This window comes from Acipenser ruthenus, chromosome 2 (assembly GCF_902713425.1).
Source record: "Acipenser ruthenus chromosome 2, fAciRut3.2 maternal haplotype, whole genome shotgun sequence".
Classification (NCBI taxonomy): Eukaryota; Metazoa; Chordata; class Actinopteri; order Acipenseriformes; family Acipenseridae; genus Acipenser; species Acipenser ruthenus.
In genome coordinates, this window is record NC_081190.1 from 66,494,843 (window position 1) to 66,519,662 (window position 24,820).

A 24,820-nucleotide genomic window follows, 5' to 3' on the forward strand; every position below is an offset into this window, starting at 1 on the left:
GAAATGGCAACATCGAAGGCACAAGGACCTGTTTTCCCGATAAATACATATGTTTTTCTTGTTTGTGGATCAGGTGCACGAGACAGACTATTTAACTTTTGTTTTTTATGGAAGCCTAGTGTGTGCACATTCATTTCATTTAGGACATGTACCTGTAACCTTTATATTTAAAGAGTTATAGTCACAAATCTAACTGTAAAAAACAGGCAAAAATAGCTTGGACCCTACCCCACAGTATATTTGGTCAATTGCAACCCCCAATAACAAAAATTACCTTTTTCCCCTAAGTATCTACAAAACACTTCATAAATTGTACATAATTTAAGTTGTAAAAAAGGGAGGGTGCGATGGGGTGCTGTAAATGTATATTTCTTTCCCCCCTCGTGCGCAACTCTGCTTATCATTTGCTCCATGAACTCTGAAGACCAGTAAACTCATACAGTGCTTCCCATTTAAATGCTTGTGGCAGAGCAGGGCTCTGCCCTTAGAAATACTGGCAGGGAAGGAGTTAAATTCTCCTCCCTGCCCAGGTTGATTGCTTCAGGTGGGAGCAATCCACCAATTAATTATTCAATTATTATTCAGCCACCTGGCATAAAAGGAGGCCTCAGCCTCCCATTTGGGGGAGAGTATTCTAGAAGGAGAAGAAGCAAGAGTGTTTTGTGTGTGCTGTTTTTCTGTTTGTTTTTTTGACCAGTGAAGGCAATGCCCAGCCTGGAAGCCGTATTTTTGTAAGTTTTGTTTTGTGTATTTTCTGTTTAAAACCCTTTTTGTTTGGCCCTCGTGCCGGTTTATTTTGTATTTTTGTGAATTAAAAACTTTATTTTGAACTTTTCAAACTGTCTCTGAGTCTCAACCTCGGTCATCCCTGTCACAATACTATAGTTGGGAGCCATAGTTACAAGAGTGTGCTATTTGTTTTCCACTTTATAATGAGAATGAAAGTCCTAGTGCACTGGCATTATGGGGCACTTGGGAGCTAAATTATAACTGGCTGAAGCATGGACATCAAAACTCACTTATTAGTGTTAAAAAAACAGCCTCTGCGTCCCTGAGTGGCTCATCCAGTTATAGTGCTACCGTGAGGAGTGCAGGATGAGTCACACAGCTTGGACGACACCGGTTTGCATCCAGGCTGTGCAAAGAGGTCAAACTTTGCTGGGGTTTTCGAAGGGGGCGTCATATTGGCTCTGACACGCCCAGGGGTGGGGATGGGAAACCAGCAGGGACTTATTCTCCTCATCGTGGTACAGCGAATCCTACTGGCCAGACACCGAGCACATTCAGAGTGGATAAGAGGCAGGGCAGGTCTCTGTTCTCTGGGATTGGTAGCCTGTCCACCTCTGCTCTGGATTGCTTGGCGTAAAAGCGATTCTGGCTTTAGGCTTGTGAGATCGGAGGATGCTCACATGCCCTCAGAAAAGTCTGTGCTGTGTGGGGACTCGCTGCGGTGAGGAGAAAAAACATAAATTGAACATTTCAAATTGGGGGAAAATAAATAAAAAGAATAATTGGTCACTTTAAAAAAAATAAAATAAAAAGCATCCGACCGTTACTGGTGTTAAATAAAATGCTGTGAATAAAGAGTTTTCTACCATTGTAGTGTAAGAATGTATTAAGAGCTTCAGAATTCATGATTGAGTGTTTGAAGTTACAGATTAAATTCCTACCGTTAGTATGTGAAGTGATGACATCTGCTTGCGAAGGATCCGCTCCAGCTTCCTGATTATTATTTTCATGCTCTAGTAGCCTGTCCACCATGGCAATGATGCAGTTCAAGCTCATTGCTACATTCACCCAAACCCTGTCCTGCAAAAAAAAAAAAAAACACACATAACAACAATTAATATTCTGAGTATCTCTGCTAAGGGTTCTGTCATTGTATTTCTCTCCATATACATCTTTGTGAAGAAAAAAGGATATTCACGGCAAATGTAAGATGTCTAGAAATGTTAAACTCCAGATTACAATTACCTAAAACCGTACACTCCAATTTAAAATGACACAGGGTGATTTTGTAATCGCTAAGCACAATTTAAAAAAACATTTTTGGAATTCTATGACTTCTAACAATCTACAATTGTTCCTACAATTACAGCCATCAGCACTCGAACAAACCACTTCCCAAAGCCAGACACAACTGCATTACTTCAAAAGATAGGGAGGGTGCTCTTTGTGTTGCAGCAATATTTAAGGCAGAATGGGTGCAATTACACCACCCACTCGATATAGCATGGGTGTCGGTGTCCAATATAAATCCGCTATATATCGAGGGCCGCGACATAGTAAGAGACCCACAGAAAAACAAACAGGCTAACAAATACTGTTCAACCACTCCCTCGTTTTATGGGGGGCGTCAGGTTCTAATATAAATCCTCTACGCAACCCGCTTTTTCTCATGTTTCATAAAAAAGAAGCACACCATTTTAATTCGTACTGCGGAGGGTAATTGCTTCTCATCAACTTAAGTCTCCAGTTAATTTCATGAGTCTTCCTCTCCTTTCTCAAATGCACAAACCCGCTGCATTGAAAGAATCCATTGCCAACATAGGAGGCTTGTTGCTAGGGAGCTGACGTCACTACCCTGTGACTTTTGCTAGTGCATTGCTGCTGCCACACGTGAACACCTCTTTGGCTAAAATAAAAAAATGCTTCAGCATAGATATTTAATTTGCTTTGTGTTATTGTGCAATGCGTGTGTATATAACAGTATGATATTAATGCTTTGTTTTTAATTGTTTTGTATATTTTTGTTTGTGATGTGCAGTACGAAATAAAACGAACAGTAATTCTAAGTGAAATTGCCTATGTATATTGCAGTAAAGGCATGCGCAGTTAGACTGTAAAAATGTGGAGCCAACTCCAGGGCCACGATATATCCGAATCCGCAGTATAGCGAGGGGCGATATAACGAGGGGTGGGTGTATTACTGATGTAGAACCCTCCAATCTGTATGACTTCAGATCACCTGCACTTACATTTTGTTTTAAAATTCCTAGACATGCCAGTTCAACAGTACCTATAGTATTTGCGGGCTGCTGGCCTTTCACTTGAGTGAGATAATTACAGTAATATGGCAGTTCTGACAGACTCCAGCAATAATTTTCTTGACACATTCTGCAATCTGTTTAATGTGTCTTAATGGGTGGGTTACATGAGGTGAAACAAGTTACTGTCCACCCACACTGTAAAAGAGTACTGTGAAATAAAGAGGTATCACTTGCCCACTCTTCCTCGTCGTATTCAGAATGATGAGGTATGGAGTCCTGTCGCTTCAGAGCAGGTGGCGTGGAGGTGGAGTCTTCCTTTGGCGTGGGGTTGCTTTCGTCAACATGGTTACAAACCGTTGAATTTATCTTACTGACATAGCCAGGTCGAGCTGTGTAGAGTGCAAGCAGGGCGTTCTTGACCAACTCATCTTTCAGTACGTGTACAAACTGTTCCGTCTGAGAACAAGAAGACACTTAATCAAACAAGCTGTTACAACAAACAATTAAAAATGGGTCCTCAGTGTGCTGTCTCCACAGTAAGAGGTGACTCTGATGATTCATTCTGAAGCTGTCTTTATATTGAGTTCAAAAGAGTCCAGTTCTTAGAAATTAAGAAGGGCTCTCAAGGGTAATAGTGTGGGTATTACAATAACAAGCCAGGACACTTTCAGCACTGACAGTGAGTCTGTTCACTATCTTCATAAAGAATGCTCTGTGCAAGAAGATCATTATGCTCAAAATGGGATTTTGAAGCTCAGACTGCCAATTTTATTCCAGCCCCAGCATATAAAAAGGAAAGGTTAAATGTCATGTTTTGCTAATTAAGATCCCCATTCCTTCTGAATAATGTCTAAGCATCTGAGGTACTGTCTAACCAACAGCAACATCATTGAAATGTGAGATAATGTCCACACAAAGTTGTATCAAAATTTAAGGAATATATATCCTTCATTAGCCCAACCAATCAGACACCAGAATTAGGGTTTCTGAAAGCCTAAGGAACTTGTGCTATGGAATGCCAATACTAACCTTCATCACAATTACTGTAAAAAAAAGTTATATAAGTCGATTTTCTAGGCATGTTTTGGGGGCCCTAAAAAGGGGGAAGCGACTTTTATGCCAGTGCGACTTATCAACAGTTTGTATGGTAGATGAATGTTAAAGATATAGCTATACATGTAAGTGTAGGCTTATGTTTTGCAAAGTAGACTGTTGTCTGCTGAAGATGAAGCTTGTTTGTACCTTTTGGCCATTACACTGAAAAGAACTCCACTGACCCTTTCATACCTTGACAAACCCGGGTCCAAGACTAAAAAAGACTTTGATTGTAAAGACTAACTACTTTTTAAAAAAAACATATTTCTATTGAAACACTGCATTATTTTCAATTTTTTTTTTTTAAATGAGTAATGTAAAAACTAGAATCTTGGTTACGATTACCCTGTGCACCTGCGGGGCAGCCGCGCCCAGACACGGGCAACATGGACTGTATCAGAGACTGGGGAGAGGGATGGGACTGTATGGTAAAATGTCCTGCATAAATGTTGAGTGTGAGAGTCTGTGCTAGAATGTGTGGTGAGTGCGTGCCGTCTTGATTAGCCCACTCTGGCTATTTACTTTTGTGTGAATGAAAGTGGAGCAGAGCGTAGGCGAATGGGGAGAAGGAACCAATCACCAGAGCTCATTTACATATTGTGTTTTGAATGGACCAATGGTGTGAGACAATGGGGAGAAAGCTGGAGATATAAAAATGGGCACTGCGCTGCCGGCTGGCTGTTGTGAGTGTGAGTAGTCAGAGAGAGAATTAAAGGCATTAAGAGCTGAAAGAGCTTTATGATTCATAAATAAAAATAGCAGTTATAACTGCTTTTAACTGCACGCTGTCTCCGGTGTTTCATTTCTTCCCACTATGAACTTGCTTAAGGCAGATCGCTACACTTGAAGCTTTTTTTGTTAAGGTTGGTGATGTAAATAATGTTTGTTTGAGAACAACGCAGCTCTCGGGCAGCTTACAGGCAAGCCCTCAGGTGCCCGGCCAGACTACAGGGGTCGCTGGTGCGCGGTGAACCGAGGACACCCTGGCCGACCTAACCCTCCCTCCCCCCAGACGACGCTCGGCCAATTGAGCGCTGCCCCCTGGGAGCTCCCATCCACGGTCAGCTGTGGTATAGAGCGCATCCTGCACTCCACGCGGAGCGCCTTTTACCGGATGCGCCACTCGGGAGCCCCTCATTTTTTGAATGGCTTAGAATCAGATGTACTAAGATGTGCCAATCACAGTGCAAACATACTGCAATTTACATTTTCGTTGCGACACTTAAAGTGAAAATGTTGTTGTATGTAAAAAATATGTTAATGAAGTCAACCACAATATACTAAATTAAATATTTGTTGCATCTTCTTTGCGAGATCTCTAGCATTATACACTAAGAGAGTCGTGCAACATTGTTCAGATGGGACTTGAGTTGTGGTTTGCTGCAGCAGAGGGTGCCGAAGGATAACGTCTGTGCATGTAAGGGCGCAATAATCAAAATAACATTCTCGTTAATACAAATTTCAAAGGACTAGCAACAAATTGTGCATCATACCACTAATTCGCATTATCATGAGTAGCCTATAAGCCAAATGTATACTGTCAGTTTTTATTTAAGTTAGTCGGGTGCAGTGCTAAATTGTGCACAATTGCAAACCACCTGCACATTAATAGAATAGGTGTGTTTCCTATTCCTATACAGATGCTCAGAATGAGCTGGAGGGGTTAGCGGTACATGTGTACAGTCTATTGCTCCCTGGTTTTAGGGAAAAAATAGGTATTTGGCTGTTCGCCTCAAAAATGCATTGAGCAAAACTGGCAATGCAAGAGAAAAGGGGGACTGGGAAATGCCAGCAACAATTGCGACTGTTTAAACCATGCTTTCAAAAGTTCTTAAAAAATGGATGCATTTGTAAGTGTCGCAATTGTCTGCAGCTTTCGTACATCTCATTATAATATTTGAGAACCCTGATTTGCACTGTCTCCACCGCCTTTTTCGAGACTATGCAGAAATGTCCATAACTACGTATTTATCTGAGGTTGAACTGCAAAGAAAAACCTAAGAAGTCGCTAATAGCATTGAGCCTGTTTAGTACATTTCACCCATGACTTCCGACTCATTTGCAGCTGGTTTGCAACAGCCACAACACTTTAGTACACCTACCCCTCAGTGTCACACGTGTTTACTGTAGCAACCCTACAAGATAAAGTATATTAATGTTGAAAAGATGCATCAACAAATTGTCATGCACCTGTAATGTGATCTATTTTCCTGTGAAATGCATATGTTAAAAGAAAATGCTGCTATATAAGGAATGTGGTACAACTTTAAAAACAGATAAAAAGGTAGTCCTTGTACAGCCCAAAGCCCCAATAAGAACAAAAAGATATAATTTAAACATCAGCAGTTATCTTGCCTGTGTAATTATTCAGTCCTGTTCTAGGTCTTGGATCAGCGCTTATACAAGTTTCATTTGTTCACTTTTCTTTTGTACTAAAAGTCTTAACATACTCATCAGCAGTCAATTCACATAGCACACTATGTAGCACATTCTACTTTTCATTTAAGATAAAAGAGAATTAAAAGGAGATGGCAATTTTACTGAATAAAGAAACATAACTTTAACTCAAACCCCAACTGTATATTGCATGTACTGTACCGGACCATTTCATTGCAGTCTTAGTTAGGAAAGATACATCTGAAAATGTGGCATAGACACTTCAAGTCAAGACAGACTATCTTTTTAGATGGGCTGATATAAACCACTCTGGCCTGAAGTAGCAATTGGATAACATGAAAGCAAAAACTGGAATAGAGGATTTTTTTTTTTTTCGTAACTCTTTCTTTGGGTACCTCAGTTGCGTTTCACATTGTTAGTGTCAGCAAGGCTAATAGTGTGCTTTTAAAAGGACTGTTTGGCAATAACAAAGTAATAAAATGAACACAGGACTCATTAGCTTGACGTAATCCTACATACTGCACTGAACAGCAGTCAATGTAAATCTTGTTTGATTATGCATCAGGCAACAGCTATAGGGAGGAATCCCTGCTACCAGTAATACAGTGCATGAGTTGCAGTCCAAAACACTTATTCATTTAGACTCCTACCTACTTAAGTATCAGCAGGATTTTTGTCAAGAGTTGGGCTATTATTAGTAGGAACTGCGCCTACTGTATGTTGGCTTTGTGTGTTTTTTTTTTTTTTTTAATTCAGCTTAAAGTAAAAACATGTCTAAATTATGTTACTGCATTTCGATTGTATTCTAAATGAGTTAAATCACAGAACATAATGAATTATAAAATAATCACTTTGTAGCACACTCAATTATTCCACCTCCCTAAACAAAAAGGATTTTATTTAATGAGAAGTCATATTGGGAGAGAGATAGGGGTTGAGTTAAAAGGGCTTTGTGACAGTTTCTATCCCACAGACCTCAGCTGGGGCCCTGTACCTTGGATGACAATCAACACTGTGAAATCTTACTTTGTCTGAAAGTGTCTTCAAAGCCTCCTTTAGGCTGTCGGAGGAGTGCTGCTGAGCAGAATGGAGTAGCTGGTCACCGAGGCTGGAGATGAGGGGCTGCAGCAGGCTGATGATGGTAAGTACCTCCTTTGCCTTTGATGTGTTTTCAGGTGAATAGTAGATGCACTGGTACGCTGTGCTGAAACTAATATTAAGGACAGACACGGGGGTAAGTTTATAAATAACACATGACTCCATGCTGCTGTAGGCTCATAAATATACATTTCATTTGAACAAATGTATTTCAGAATGTTCTGCAAAAAATTCACCCCCGCCCCTGCATATGAAATGTGAAGACACTACCATAAAGTGTGTGTTCTGTATCATCAATCTGACCTGAAGATAAAACAATTTAACATACAGTGTTTATTAACTCTGCAAATGAGGGGTTGACACTGCAGAGGTGCCAGATTTTTAAAGTTACTGCCATAAAAGGTCTATTTTGTCTTGGACATTCAAACCTGCCAATATCTCAAAGCTTTGGGTCTTCCCAGAAACCAAAAGCGCGTATGTTTTGCTTAGGTAGTAGCAGTTGGTCCTAAAACAGGACTGAGCTGGAGATTATCCCCAGTTAGTACTGAACCTGGTTAGGTACAGAAATACAGACTGCATCCTTAAGTTTATCGCAACAGAATCCATATAACAACAAGTCATCACAGCACAAATTATAAAGAGTATTGATGCATCAGAACAGAATAATGATGCATTAGAACATTTAGCAATCTTAAAAATGAACCCCTTAGGCTACACATCTGGTTATAACAGCTCACAGTTTAAACACCAAACATTACTACATTCATTGATTCTTAATCAGAGGCGGGCCCATTTGTTTATACTGACTCCTTTTTCTATGAGTGTTTAAAAAATAAATAAAATGTTAAGATCAATGAGCGAGTTCTTGCCAAGAAGGGTATCATTAATTAAAATGTAATCTGTGCAGCATCTTTTATACATTTTATAATAATCAGGATCAAGAGCCTAATCTGGCCTCTTGTATGGATTTTTGAATTGGAGGCTTATAGGCTTGAGATTTCTTTTTCTTTTCTTTTTTTTTTTAAACCTTATAAAGCAAAAAAAGGTTTTGTGTCTGCACAATGCCCTTTGCAGTGGGTGTTGGTCTCTCTATTGAAAATGACTTGGCAACAAGTGCAATGAAGTTTATACTTAGGGCTTCTGATTTTCGGTTTTAACTGATAAAAACCGATAACACCCCCAATGCAAACCAAACTGAAAATTGGTGTATAAAATAAAATACCTACAAAAAATTCCAGTGCAGTTGGGCAATGTCCCTCCTTCCTGACTTGTATCTTGTAATGATTCATTCTGAATATTTGAAACCCACCCCAACTACTGAGTGGCAGCAGATTCCTACATTTCTATTGGAGGATTGTAAAACGTGATTACAAAAAACGGAGGACAGTTCGATAGGAAGTATTTCACCATGCTGTGGTGAAATGAAAAAAAAATGCATAAACACACAAAAACCCCAGAAGAATATGCCCGTAGACATAAGGATTTTGTTGTGGAAGAAAGTACAAATGAAGCGTGCAAGTACTGTGGAGTTACTATACATACTGTCACAGAAAAAACAAAGTAACCGAAAACAATAATTACATACAGTATATAAAAAGCGAAAGCTAAAAATAAGCACCGAAAAATGAAATTCATAAAAACCGAAAAACAGAAGCTCTATTTGTATTTAAAAGCATCTAAAATTTGAGGTATTGATATAGTTACATTGTGATGGTTTCTCTGAGATATGAGTTGTTGCCAGTGCTGCAATGACTGCTTTGTCATGTGACCTTACAATGGTTAATACTAGGGGTTTTAATCAATTAAAGATCAATTGATTAATCATGCCTGTGGGTGTTGATCGATTAAAAAAATAATTTATAGATTAATCTAGTCTACCCACGTGCTGTAGCAAAAAAACAGTGCGTGCGAAAGATATCTAGAAAGATGGTGGAGAGTACCTCAAAAGACTGTGGCAAACAGGTTCAGTGTTTTACCATAGCTCAGAAGGAAGGAAAAAAGACTGCAACTTGCAAGATTTGCTCTTCGGTGCTTTCCTTTCACGGCAGACTTTATCTTATCATCTGAGTCGCAAGTACCGGTAAGTAGATTTTTCTTTTATACAACAAATTATATTATTTTCAATCAGTACCATGGCAGTAAATGTACAGCTATAGCCTAAGTCTTAATTATGGCATATGCTGCTAACTACCGGTAAATTAAAATAAAATAAAATAGCGCTCAACTAAATTACCAGTTAGTTTAAAGTTTGTTCTAAAAATGGCCCTATTCAACACAGTAATTGCCCGTTAAATGTTAGGTGTCATTAATAAATGCTTGCAAAAAATAGCATTAATACCAAGTTGTCTTTCACTACAATTGCATATTATAGCAAACAAGTGTGATTCATTGATTAATTAATTGTCCAGATGAGGTGATTAAATCGATTAAAAGAAAATGCCAAGATTAAAACCCTAAGTTAATACCCATAATCAAACTTGACACAGTGAACCATAGAAAAAAGCTGAGAACCAAGTGTTTGATCACAGTGAACCATAGAAAAAAGCTGAGAACCAAGTGTTTGATCATGTAAAAATATGACAGCCATAGTAGGTCTCACATCAAATGTAAGATCATTATTATGTCACATGAAACCTTGCAAAAAAATAAAAAATCTAAAATGAGGGGGCTCCTGAGTGGTGCATCCAGTAAAGGCACTCCGTGTGGAGTGCAGGATGCGCCCTATAGCCTGGAGATCGCAGGTTCGAATCCAGGCTATGTCATTGCCGACCATGACCGGGGGTTCCTAGGGGGCAGCACACAAATGGCCGAGCACCACCTTGGTAGGGAGGGAATAGGTCGGCAGGGCAATCCACGGTTCACCACGCACCTGCGGGTCTGCAGTGGAGCCATTCAGATCTGTGTTGTCCTCTGGCACTATAGGTCTGGTGGCTTCGCTGTGGATCCGCAGTGTGAAAAATGACGGATTGGCAGGAACACGTTTCGGAGGACACGTATTTCAGCCTCTGTTTCTCGAGTCGCCGGGGGGTTGCAGCGGTGAACCGGGATAAAAAAATAATAATAATAATAATAATTGGGCATTCCAAACTGGGGAGAAAACCAGGGTAAAAACCATTGGCGACGACTAAATTACAAAAAAAAAAAAAAAATTCTAAAATGAGGTACGGAAATTGGGAAAACCACAAATAAGTATAATTATAAGTATAAAATTGAACAGTCAAAAACAACATTTTCAGTTTAATGCTTTAAACATTTAGGAAGAATGCTTGTGTGAATATGATGATGGTAGAAAGCCTAGCTCCCATGGAAGCAAAAGCAATACATTATCATTAAAAGGACGGGGACAAGCTGTTACACGCCAGTAACACCTGGAAGCAACAACTGTAAGAAAATATCATTAAAGAGCAATTAATTCCGTTTGTTACAGCAAGGCGTGCCACTCAGGCCTGACACTCATGCAAAGGGAGCCGACGGCAGGTAAGGGGGAACCCTACAGTGTGGACTGTCTATAAAGCCTCAGACACAGCCAACTCCGCAATGGGAGAAGCTACATGCTGCTACCAAGATTCAGCAGAATCAAATAACTCACATTAGCAAAACCATCAAACAGTAACATTTCCCTTGATTTTCATAAATTATCAATAAGAATTGGTTATGACAGTAATGAGAGGAAGAGATGCACATTCATCTACCTAATTAAATTGCAGTCTCAAGTGCATACCTAATTAATGCTAGAAAAATTAATAAAGAGCTCCCAGCTTTGTATGACAGTCGACATGAACAGACTGCAGCTGAGGATGGGGGTTTAACTGTTCCCCATACAATGTGTGTTGTCCCCACTCCCCAAATCATTTTCAAACATGGCTTTGGAGCTCAGGGAGACCTGTCTTTTGGATTTTGAAATGTCAGTATTGTAAAGAGGCAAAATGATATTGCAGTCAACCTTTGTCCTTTTGAAAACGCTCAGAGCAAAGAACTAGGCAGGGATGGAAATGGGACTCACATAACAGCTTGAGCCATTCCAGGCTATTCTCTTAAAAGGAACACTCAGGGAAATAAATTAGATTGATTCCCTCTAAAGCAGCTCAGGGTGCTTTGAATTTATAAGTACAGTACTGTAATGCTGAAAAAAACTACATCAGTGACTAGTTTACACATTTCGTAACAGCCATCACCTTTTCTTCCTTTCACAACAAAAACTGGTGCAGGTAACAGATTTGAATAGGGTCACACAAAGGTCCTGCATAAAGCTTTTAATTTGCTTAGATCAGTGTGAGTCTTTTTCTCCCCTTGTGCAATTACTTCGACAGCAGTGTTGAATACAAGTGACATATAACAGCGTACAGCATGTGCAGTGAAGTATAGGTCATTCTTTTTTACATGTACAGTAGGCGAGTTTGAGCTTCTCTAAAGGGCCGAGCATTTATTTGTTGGTCTGTTGGCATTTTGCATTAATAACTCTGCAAGTCTTTTCTTAAAATCCACAAATATATAGGTTCTCTGGTGTAACTTGCAAAGAGTTTTATGAGTTTATAAAGCACCAACAAATCACATTAAATCTCTGGCAGCTTCACTCAAGTGTTCAATGAACTTTACTGACAAAATCATTGTCCTACAGCTTTAAGTGTGATGAAAAAGCTGATGAGGTCTGAATAACACATCCCAGGGATAAAGAACCATCACAAGTACAAAGGACAGCTTGAAAAATGCTTACTGTATTTTCTACCATTCTGCTTGTCAAACTAAGGAGCCTAATATTGTACATTGCTACACAATGACTTTGGCAGTGCAAAGTGATAAGGAGACAACTGGTGGGGAAGCAGCATCATCAGGTTAAAAAACTTAGCCGGGGCTAGCCCGGCCTGTCTGAGACCTCACCTAATCTCTGAGCTAATTTCAAAATGGATAGGTCAGAATTCAGAAGATTCAGACATTCCCAGTGGGAAAGAAAAAGAATCATGTTCTTAAAGAAATCTAAAACACCTACAACTTACATTCTTTGCATGTTACTTGAAAGCTATTTTTCCAAGGGTATTTTTGACCTTTGTCAGAAAACCACCCTCATATGTGACACAGCGACATTTGGCTTGATATTTGCTGGTTGGCTTGGAAAACTACCTTGTAAAGTATTACATGTGTACAATGCATCCCAGTAGCATTTTTCTTCTTGTTCTTTTCTCTCTTTTATCCAAGTATTGAGTATGTGACAACAGAAAAGGTCATTGTAGGAAGATGGTCATAGAGGAGCTCTGCTTGGCTGACAGTTTGCAGCAGTGTCCATGGAGCAATGGCCTGGATGATACCTTTAGAAGTCTCTCTGCATGTGTCAGTAGGCCTCTCGGGTCACATTAGGGCAGATGATTACCGTGCCATTAGATCCTTCCCTGCTTGTCCCTTAGGCTCCAGTCATCCATGCTGCTAGGCCCATGGGGTCAAGCAGAAATCCCAGAGCATTGGAGTCACTGTTTTTGATCAATGTATTCCTCATAAGTCCTGCATAAATTGTTATCTACAGCCATGTATCTATATGTATAAGTGTATGTATAAAAAAGAAAAAAAATACATTTCTATATTGTATATGCACAGCAATGTACAATTTGATGCATAGTCCACTTCCATAAGATACAACAAAGTCAATGCACCTCCTAAATAATAGTCTCAATTATTATGTTGGCGAACTAGTAACTACATCTGCCTCTGGTTATTTTCAGTGCCTGGAAGTAGTAATAATTCTATATGGAAACAGAGATCTTCTTTGAAAAAAAAAAAACAGGCTCAAAGTCAAATAAAACCTATTTCAATATTTTATTATAAGAGGTTGTTCTTCAGTGTCTGGAAAACTAACACTTGAATGCTTATGTTGATTTATTTATCTCATTTAAAGTTCATAAAAACATCAGAGGACAGATCACTAAAAAAAAATCTAATTCTTATGTTTGTTTTTCAGAGACAGGCAGCAACAGGAGAATAAGAGATCATGCTTGTCATTTTACAGCTCTCCTAATGTGCCAGGGACGCAGGTTCAGGAGTTTTGAAAAAGGCTTTCCCATACATTTAATCATACACACCAATAATACTTCATAATAATTTATAACTGGTTGCCGCTCTGACATCACCTGGGATTAGTCCTCTAAAAATTAAGATAGACAGACAAATAATGATCTATGAAAGACAGTTTAACCTCCTGCAATGAATGTTCTCATGGATTGACAAATAAATAGCTTCATTTTCCTCTGCATTAACATACTTATTTAGGTTTGTGGGTGAAATCATCATATACTGTAGCATAGAATACTACATGCTGACTCTGCAAATCTTCCAATAACTGTAAATTTACAGTATTTTTTACTACAGGGAGTGGCCACTTTATTAGGAATGCCAAGCCAAGACTGGCAGATCAAAGCAGCTGCTATAAAAGGGACAGATTTCACAAAGCACCTGTAGCATCTCATTATCAGCGTGACACTCTACTGTTGGAAAATTAATCTGAACGGTGTGAACAATTACTTTTCCAATCAAATGTATCCCGCCCTGAAGGGATTTTTTTTTGTTTGTTTTTTTTTTTTAACTACTGTAACAGTTTAGTTGCCAAGTGCTGCACAATCCTCCTATTATGGTATATTTCACTGGAAATCATTTATCTTAAATCAGAAGGACCATTAAGGGAGATTTCTTGTGTGGTGAAGTGCCCTGTTGTGAATTCCCAGATGGCCTGACTTCTGAAGACTGCAGCACAGACTGGAAATGTTAATCTTCTGAGTTAACACTTACTAACATAGCATGAATGTCATTGTACTTGGACCATTTCAGTCAGGGTGCGATTTGACTCGGGGTAGGGGGGATTCCTGACTCTGCATTTTAAATTTTCATCCCTGGCAGGGAAAATAGATTTTGCACTGACAATGTCTTTCTGCTGGAAAGTGTAATTTGTACAGATGACATTCATGCACAAATACATGTATGCTGCATCTCGTTCAGTGCACTGCCTCGCTGGTTCTGACTGTCTCTGTGGACTTTTGACCACACACACACACATACACACACACACACACAGGGAAACAGTGAATACACTTACGACACTGTATATATGAGGGGTCAATCAATAAAACTCAACAGAAGCTCAGTGAAGTTGGCCCCCCTACAAACAGCACAAACGTTGAGTCATATATGATTTGTGTGTGCTACGTTTGTGCTGGTATAGTTTTTAAGATATTAACGATTATTTTTTTTAAGAGAGTGACGTCACTCAGCCCCCCTACAATACCAGAATTGAACCAAACTTGTCTCATTCGTTTGTGCTGTTGAAATGAACGTTTTTGCTATTATTGTTTCTGAGATACTAACAATATTTCTTTAGGGGAGTGATGTCACTCAGCCACCCTACAATACCGGAATTGAATCAAACTTGTCTCATTCATTTGTGCCGTTGAAACAAATTTTTGGGGGGGCAGTGATGTCACTCAGCCCCCCTACAATAACTGAATTGATATCTTGTAACAATTGTAAGTCGCCCTGGATAAGGACGTCTGCTAAGAAATAAATAATAATAATAATAATAATAATAATAATAATAATAATAATAATAATAATAATAATAATAATAACAATAACAACCAAACAAGCACAATGGGCCGAATGGCCTCCTCTCGTTTGTAAACTTTCTTATGTTCTTATGTTCTTATGTTTGGTTCAATTCCGGTATTGTAGGGGGGCTGAGTGACATCACTCCCCTAAACAAATAATCGTTAATATCTTAAAAACTATAGCGGCACAAACCGGCACAAACCGGCACAAACAAAGGGGGGGTCCAACTTCAGGGAGCTCTCAACAGAACACTCGGTTTTAAAGGGTCGGTGTGTTGAGATCGTTCTCGTACAGTAAGTTGTCAAGGAGGAGGTTATATGTAATTACTGGTCCTTAGTGCTTTTTGTTATTATTTATTTATTTTTTTGGTAGCTTAAAAGCGTACGTTATTGCCTTTTAGTCAGAGAATGATAATTTTTAAAAGTTTTATAACATAAAACTACATTTGCATGGTGCCAGATGTTGGAACATGAGTGATGCATCTTTACTATAGGCTTGCCTACTGTTTTGAAGTTTGTGTATTTTACCCCTCCCCAACTGAAAATTTGACAAATTGCACCACGATTTCAATATACATTTTTTTTTTAAATTCCCTATGATTTTAATTACAGTACTGTGATTGTTTTACTCAATGAAATGCAAATGCAATGCTTACACATTTCTTTTGCATAGTTTGTGACGGAGCACACATTTAGTGAATCAGTTCCTATGAGAAGAGTAATATAACAGTTTCCCAAAAATACAAGACAGTTATTTTGAGCCCTTACAACACATTACAGGTGTTTAAGGGGTACGTATATTGATAAATGGTATTGCGAAAGATGTACCTCATAAGAGAGTGTAGCTGTATTTGACTTCCAGATAAAATAATGGGATTTACTTACTTTTTTTTTTCTACTTCAAATCTGCTCAGCAGCCTATGAAGACCTCCGTGTTTAAATCCCTGAAAGTGGGCCGCAGGGGCTCCAACAGTGACGACATCGTAAGCAGCGTCTGTACAGAAACAAGATTAGTGCTTCAGGCTTGGAAATAACAAGGTTAACATTCAACAGTATAATGCGCATGACTGAGCAAACTGTTTACATCCCTTGTGTAAGCCTTTTGCATGTACCCTTATATAGTATAATATGCACAATATAATAACTTGATTATGTATGCCCCCTTTAAAACATGCAAACATCAGCGATTAGTTTTAAAAGGGAAAAGCATCTCTGATCGAATGGTTTGTAAACAGGGAGTAAAATGGTATGTGAAAAAAGCATTGCTGCAGGTTGTGTAACATAGCATCATTATCTTGTATACAAAGCAACCAATATATGATATCTACAAATTGAAAAAGTGTGCATGTTATACAGTTGTTTCAAGTTTATGTATGTCTTCCATACCATTCTGAATGTATTCAGTCTGTATTTGTAGCTTAACCATTACCTTTGGAAGGCTGGAACTGTATGCACAAGTATTAGTTGCTTATTATATACAAATGTATTTATATATTAGTGTTGGGACAAATATCCGAATATTCGAACATATATTTTTTTACATGTATTCGGATACAAAAATCAAATGGTCATATTCTCTACAACTGACAAAAATGCCTTGCACTAATTTACCGCCTCACCAGAATTTGCACCGCAGTTAAAAAATAAATGGCAAATGAAAAAGAGCTCTGTGTGATATGTTAGAATAATATAAAAAAAGAAAAAAAAAACACAAGATCAACACAGAAGCTCTTGAGCCTCTATTAAATGTTTTAGACATCAAAAAGTAAAGAACCCAGATTATGTCCGTGCACACTTAGTGATCTCTATGGAAAGCCATCTGGGACAAAAATGCGTCGTGCTGCTTTAGAGCGAGCCAGAATCTCATGGGACACCAAAAAGGCAAGCACCTCATTCTGAAATGCCTCGCTTAAACAGTACCCAACTTCCTGAAAATGTTGTGTAGTGATTTTGATATAGATTGTATATATAGTATATGTTTTTTTGTTGCAACTTTGTTATGTGGAATGTTATAAACGAGAAGCAAAACGGTGAGTTTTTTTCACCTTCATTTTACAACGCCATTTCCACGTTTGTTTTATTTGAAGTGTTTAAAGTTAAATTTCACTTTTCGTTTGCTTGTTCATCTACAAAAAGGCACAAGTAAACCTTGTGTTATTACTTTATGAAAACATGTCTATGGCCACTGTTTACTGTGAAGAAACAGCAATGGCAAGGAATGACAAAAATTAAAATAAAATGCAGTGTCAACTTTATGTGGTATTTATTTTTGGAATAAACAAAACAACATTTAACTCTAACTGTTATTTGGCATCCTTTGTTTTGTAGTTAATTCACTGGGGTAAAGTAAGTCCTACACAACTTATTCTTTACTCCTGGGATATTTTTTCTATTTTAACATGTTGCTGTAAAATAAAAGTACCCACACAGGGACCACAGCCACGCCCCCTGACCCTGATGCTATGCTGTCTCTACCTGCGTTCAGAGCAATATAATGGGTTTTATTACTTTTTGAAAAATGAACGAATATCTGAACAAATATTTGAATTATGAGCGAATATCTGAACTTGAAAATCCAGTGTTCGTCCACACATACACATACATATACTGTGAGGGATTAGTTAAAGAAAACCAAAAAATGTGAAAGGACAATGTAAACCAACTGGATGGTGAACAAAGAAATTAAATAATTTTAACTAAAGTGTTTGGGATTAAAAGTAAAGATGGCTTAATAAATACACTTTGTAAAGAATAACTATGTTACATAAGGTATATATATATATATATATATATATATATATAAAAATCAGGGGGGACAGAACCCCAAGAGAAGACAGAACCCCAAAGAAGAATTCTGAAATGTATCTTTTATGAGTTTTTTCAGAAACAGTTCCCCTGTATAAAATAAGGACAATAGTTAGTAAATGTGATCCTTTTGGTATGCTTTTGATTTTGTATTACACTTCATTAGATTAAGTGATTTAGATTCATCATTAGATTAAGTTTTGTTTAAAATAAAGATTGTTATTGTACAGAGACAATACATGACGGCATTAGGACCCAGCAGAGGTTACTGGAGTCCAGTTTAACTTAATTGTTTGTAATTGTTCAATAATGTAATTAGTTATGTTTAAAAGGTGTGCATGTGTGTAGTCCAAGGAGGGTGATGGTAGGAGTTTGGTTGGAGAGTAAGAGTGAGAGTGAGAGTGAGAGTGAGAGTGAGAGTGAGAGCAGAAGGAAAATTATATTTACGGTGGAAATGGAAACTGAAACATTGGAAAAGGTATTGGGACAACGGCTTGGATTGTGATTTAGTTTTGGAGACAAGGTAACAGGCTTAGCCTGCCTCGTTATTAGTTAGAAAACATCTGTTTAGATAGGATCCGAGATCGGGTTAGGTTTGTGTTTTCTCGCATTTTGGTGGTCAAATGTTTATTTGAAGAAGGAAAACCTGTGACCAGAAGGCAATCCGTCACAATACATACATACAGTATATATATATATATATATACAAACTTACCTTTCTAATGCTGTTTTTACATACATTTTATTTAAATTGCACATTAATTAACCCTTCATGAAGAATAATTGACAACACACACAGTAAAATACACTGCTCATTAGATTCTCCACATTTACAAACTGACAATGAAGCCCACAAACACTCTATGGGAAATTATTCCGATTCCACCGAGCCGCACCCATCCCCCCCCCCCCAAGCCCCCCCCCCTCCCCCCCCTCCCCAAGCCCCCCCCCCCCCGGTTGATAACAGTAATGTAAAATGTATTGATTTTTTATGAAAAAAAACTTGATGGAACAATTCAGTGTCTTCTGTGCTATCTGGCCATTCTCACAAATATAAATAGTGTCTATTTATATCAGGATTTTGTGTGTATTTTGTTCCTTCCAAAAAATGCTCAAAACTATAAATATCAAACAGTATAAATGCAGTGGATGCTGTTAACAATTTAACTGAAGAGATGCGTTCTGACAGCTCTGCTTTCAGAAACAGTTGGGACAGAGAAATGTATAGCATCTACTAGTGTTTCTGTAAACACTACCAGGTTTCATTAGTGCATTGTGTTCCTGTGCTTACCTGTCAGCTCCCTGACGACCCCTAGCTAACTATATTCGACTGGTAGTCCACAATACCAAGAAAAGTAGAGCATAAAAAAATAAAATAGACCGACCCTGGGGACCTGAACCCCAGAACTGTCAGGTCTTGTTACTTCCAATCAGAACCTCATGATTTAGGGTTAAGGTGACTGTATCCTGTGCATTATGATTAATATACAAGTCAGCATGCTGTGGCTGTACAGCTGGAAACACTATGGCTAGGTGAAAAGGTTTAAAAAGCATGCAAAATGCAATTTGATGTATCTCCTTACCTGTTTTCCTTGGGCAGTTAACCCTCATTCTTTGCGTGTGGAGATTAATTGGGATGAATTCTAAATATTTCTCTGCTTTACTGATGCTTGGTTTAAAAGAAGAGCCTGAAAAAGGAACAAAGAAACAGTGTTGAAATGTTTCAAGCAAAGAGGGATGAAATCAGATTGTTCTGATGTGTGGTGCATGTGATGGTGGAATGTGGCCATCCAATTTTACAGATAATTCTTAAAATGACATATTATATGATATTGCCTATGATGTCTGATTTAGGGGAAACCCTGTAGTATTCAAAATCAACATTATTTTACACTGCACCAAAAAAGGCAGTAATTGCTACCTTTGAGACTTTGGGTAGTCTCTGTTTTCTACATGTTGGTCTACAAGCCAAACTCAAAAAATAAAATGGTTGGAATAAAAGCTGTTCTGTTAATGGTCCCTGAAGAATGACGCTGAACACCCCAGATGTACCACATGCTAGATTTCCTATAATGAAGAATACACACACACACACACAGCAAAAAACAAATAATATTTGTTTATTGTACATAATCAGCATCTTGGAAAGGGAAATGTTAGATTGTTGCTACCGCACATCTTAATAAGAATGCTTGAAAAACACATACAGTCACTTCAACCAATGCCACAATGTTTGGCAGAAATCCTGCCTCTAAACAGTATGTATAAAAGGCTTGATCCAAGGCTAATTCAAATGGCAGTTTTAAAATAGTTTCATTGTATGCCAATTCCTGGGGACAGCAAGCATTAGCAGGGTGCTGATGAAAGGTAATTGAAAGATAGTAAAAACTCCTACATTCTTTATAGACACACACTTTAAAGTTGAGTGGAGAAGAGGGAGTGAGGAGGACTGAACATTGCTGGTCTGGGCAAAAAAACACGCAGCCTACGACCTGCTTCACAAAAGATGAAAGACTGATACTCTGTTTACGGAAGAACACAATGTACAAAATAAATATGGGAGCAGACAACAAAGGTGTGAATCAGAGAGGCTTGTACAAGTGGAATAATAAGATCAGCATCCCATCTGTTCATGCAGGTGGTATCTGGATGTCAAGGAAGTCCTCAAGTGATCAACTGCATGTAAAATAAGGTGGCTTTGCTTCGCCACATTTTGAAGTGCAAACATCAGGGTATGGATGGCATTATATTTGCCCTTCAGGACCTGGGTCAACAAATGTGGACATACAATGCAGACAAAAGGTGTTTGAAAATTATATTGCTGTGACTCTTAATTTTATGATAATACAATGTCTTTTTTTGTTGTCATGGATTACCAATATAAAATAACAAAAAATATAATTGAATTGAAGGCAAAGCATTACATCAAAGCTACTTCTGACTGCCATTCCAGATACAGGTGTCTATTCAATTGATTGAAACAGTGGCAGGTCTGGATAACACAAGATGCAGCCTTTCACTTCCATGGGTCGGTTTAGGGCTTCTTTTACCTAATATGGAAAACAGAAGCCCACGGAGAACACGCTACACACTTACTCCCAGAACACTCTTCCGCCTCATTGATTTAATAACCTTTATTCTCTACTGCTATTAATTCATATTATAATAATTTTGCTTTATCTCTGCATTTAAATACAGCCACTTCACTAATGCTATCTATGGTAATACAATGCAGCTTATTAAATATATATTTAAAAAAAGAAACACTTGCATGTTGTAAATCATCATTTGCTCTTTGGTTTGACTAATTTCTGGTGTACCAAACCTCATAGGTAGCAGCCTAGTCACACGTCAATCAACACAACAAATAACAAAGATAGCTCTTATCTGGCAACAATAAATCATGTCAAACCCCAAACTCCAGGTCTCTGGAGTTTCAAGGAGAGACACTGTTTCCAAGTGAGCAAGGCAGAAAATGGATGATTTCAGAGATCGCTGGCTCCGTGTTCAGCACATGTTGGTTTCAGATGCAAACCCTACCAGTGCGTAACCAAGATGGTCTTACGAATGAGATGTGAAAACTAGGACTTTTAATTGCAGTATCTCTGTAGGCAAGCAGCAAGCTGTCTTGGGTCTGGGATATAACCAATACCAGTCATATAAAACAAGGCTAAATCAGTAGAGAATAAACAAACAATTAAGTGTTAATTGACTGGGACTTGAGGAAGACCTTGGGGATTCCAAGTAATATGACTCCAGTGTCTTATGGGGGATTGGTGTCTTTGGCATTGACCAAGAAGATCCTATTGGGCTTGAGCTACAGTACAGTGGATGACCTCAAGGTAACCTCTATTTGTAAGTACAGAGACAAGACTGTTGTTGACAGACATGTAGGAAAAGTCTTTGTACAAAGTAATGTTGTATCAATGATGCATTCAATATTCATAGGCAAAACAAACCTGCAGATTTGGTTAAGCAGGATATAAAGTTTGTGCGACAAGCAGCATGCTGTCATATTCACTGCATCGTACTGAGGATGTAGAAATTTGAATTTTTACATTTTTAGCATCTGTTACCAACACGTTTAGAACTACCTTGTGGAGATTTATTAGATGTACTTGCAACACAACTTGATGAATCATCATTTTTTTTTTTTTTTCAATCAACTCTGATTTCATGTTACAAATACTGTACATACCAAACTGGCTGTGGTGCTGGAACTTTGTCAGAAACTGCCAATAGATTGTTGGTGTGTTTTTTCAACCAAAGTTTAAAGTGTTCCATAAATTGTTTGAAATGTACATTTTTCTGAAGTCATGGGAACCCTGAGGGCAAAAACGGGGCAAAAGGACAATTGTGTTTAAACACAGGGATGCCAAGGTCAGACTATGGAAATGAATGAGATTTGAAAGAAAAAAAAATTGGAGTGAGATTTGTGATATTCCATTTAAATGCACCATCATTTTCTAAGCCCATCTAGAATTGACAAGGACAAGCTTTTTTCAAAATATACCCAAACCTGCAGCAAAACCTCCACTTATAGGAGATGTTTTCAGAAGTACAATTCTGTCACTGTACTGTATTACCTCTTACTTTGGTGCTCTAAGTCTCCTTATAAAATATGTTTTAGTTAATTCAGATAAGATTGTGTAGAAGATTCTTTTTAGCTGCTTAGACCTCAGGCAATATTGTTCTACTTAAAGAGTCCCAAGATACATTCTTTATTCAGGTTTTTTTTTTTTTTTAAATAGTCAAACACCAGCCCTCCTGCTGCTTCCAGTTAATTATTAGCTTTTCTGAATCTTACTGAATAAGTAGTCTTATATCCTAGTCCTTCCATTAAAGCTGTTTTTCTTACCTCACACAGTTGGCAAAAATTCCACCCTGACATTGTATTTTTTGTCACATTGATATACAACAAAGAAAAATACGAGTTATCAGTATCATGAAAATGTAGATCCCCATGACCAGGGTTGGAAATAAGACTCTTATTGCAAAGCAGTTTGTTCTATCCCTGGTTTTACTACAAGTTTTAATAAGACACACCTGAGCTTGTGTCAATGGGGCTAATCAAGCACATTTAAAACCTGGAATGGGTGAAACTGCTATGCAATAGGAGTCTTATTTCCATCTCTGCCCGCAACCTACATCCATTGTATGTATTTGTACAGTACTGTAGTTATCAAGATATATGTAAAGACGTACAGACAGGTATTAGCTATATCCTCAGATATACACTAGGATAAGTCATTCTCTAGATATACAATATGTACACCTCTAAAGGCCAATGCACACTGGGTCCGTTCCGTAGTTTATCATCCGTCATCTGAAAAAGTCATGCATCAATCCATTGCACACTAGATGCGCTAATATCGTACTTCAGAGCGCTGATGTGCAGTGGAGGCTTTGTAGTAAACATACCTAATTTCAGTATTTTAATAAAAAAAATATACAATTCTGTTAATTCTTACATAACTTTGAACACAAAAAAACAGTAGTATAAACGTAATGATCAGCAAACATTGACCATAAAGCACTTTATTCTTTAGTGCACTAAGATGGAAACTTTTTCCTAATTATTATGTTTCTACTAGATCTATAATAATGTTGTTACGTATACATAATAATAAAATAAAATAAAAATAAAAATATGATATTACATAACGTTCCCTGAAAGAGAAGACAACCACCAACAACATTAGGTATGGGATATGCCTGCCTATTGCCTATCGGGTGTACCGAGGAAACGCAGCACAGAGCGCCGTGCACAACGAGTGCACTAAGCAGAGTGTGTTGCGTGCACTGAGCGTCGAGTGCACCGGGTAACATGTGCACCGAGTACCGTGTGCACCAAGGTCACGTATGCACCGAGGCGCTATACGCAATGGGTGCACCAAGCACCGAGCGCACTGTGTGCACCGAGGCACTGAAGTACCAAGAGCTGAGTGTGCACCGAGGTACTGAAGCACCGGGGGGCAGCTGAAGCAGCGGTGCCTACCCTAATCGCGTGTAGTCACACGCCTGGTCAGCGCGTAGCATATACCAGGGGACACACAGGCCGAAGACGAGGCAGGCGAATCTGTGGACGGAGTACAATGCAATAATACAATTACAACAATATTACAGGGGAGCACACTGCTGCTGTTGTTGACTTTGCGAAGGCCCAATGCACCAAGATGGGTGGGCCGGAGCAGCCGGCGAGGTCTACTCAACAGCGGGTCTGGAGAACAAGGCCTGTTTTTTTTGTTTGTTTTGGGTTTTTTTGTTTTACCTAGCTGCTGGACAATGCAGGCAAGCGGTATACCGTGTGCGCACTGCAGATGTGCCAGCAAGGATATTTATTCAACAACAATAACAATATATATATTTTTATATATTAAAACTAACACTTGGCAGCCAGCTGACTCGCTCGACACACTCACTCCTTTAAATCAATACTGTGCGCAGGTTGTTGAGGAAGAAAGAAAGAAAGACAAAGGCTGAATCAGGAGTCACAGAGGGTCTTACCTTACTGTCTTGAGAGGCAAAAAGAGAAATGGCTTCCTCAGTATGACAGTTTTAATCCTTCGGTAGGCGGGGCGGAGGGTGTCAACCCAGGAAGGGGCCTATTGGCAGCTCTGGTATAGAGAGCTCAGAAAATAACCTATACTGCACAAAATCCACTTGTTTATATATGCTATTAGTTCATAATGTCATGTTTTATAATACATATAATTCATGCCCAAGTCCATGGCAATGTCTTTCCATACATTTTCTTTGTAATCTTTATTGGATTTATCAAAGTAATTTTTGTTTGGTGATACACAATTAGTTTTTCCATTTTGTTCAGGAAACTGCAAGAATCCACATGTC

The 24,820-nt window shown here is 38.5% G+C and overlaps 1 protein-coding gene across 5 annotated transcripts in view; it reads right to left on the reverse strand.

The window, feature by feature from the left end:
• inpp4b (inositol polyphosphate-4-phosphatase type II B) overlaps window positions 1-24,820 on the reverse strand; it is a 211,291-nt gene that overhangs the window by 55,825 nt on the left and 130,646 nt on the right. For all 5 annotated transcript variants that reach the window (XM_058999293.1, XM_058999292.1, XM_034015249.3 and 2 more), the window contains 5 exons: window positions 19,552-19,656; window positions 16,049-16,157; window positions 7,509-7,692; window positions 3,225-3,446; window positions 1,671-1,809 (listed from right to left, as the gene is read on the reverse strand). In XM_058999293.1, the coding sequence (XP_058855276.1) occupies window positions 1,671-1,809; window positions 3,225-3,446; window positions 7,509-7,692; window positions 16,049-16,157; window positions 19,552-19,656 (759 nt within the window). The remainder of the gene's footprint in view (window positions 1-1,670; window positions 1,810-3,224; window positions 3,447-7,508; window positions 7,693-16,048; window positions 16,158-19,551; window positions 19,657-24,820) is intronic.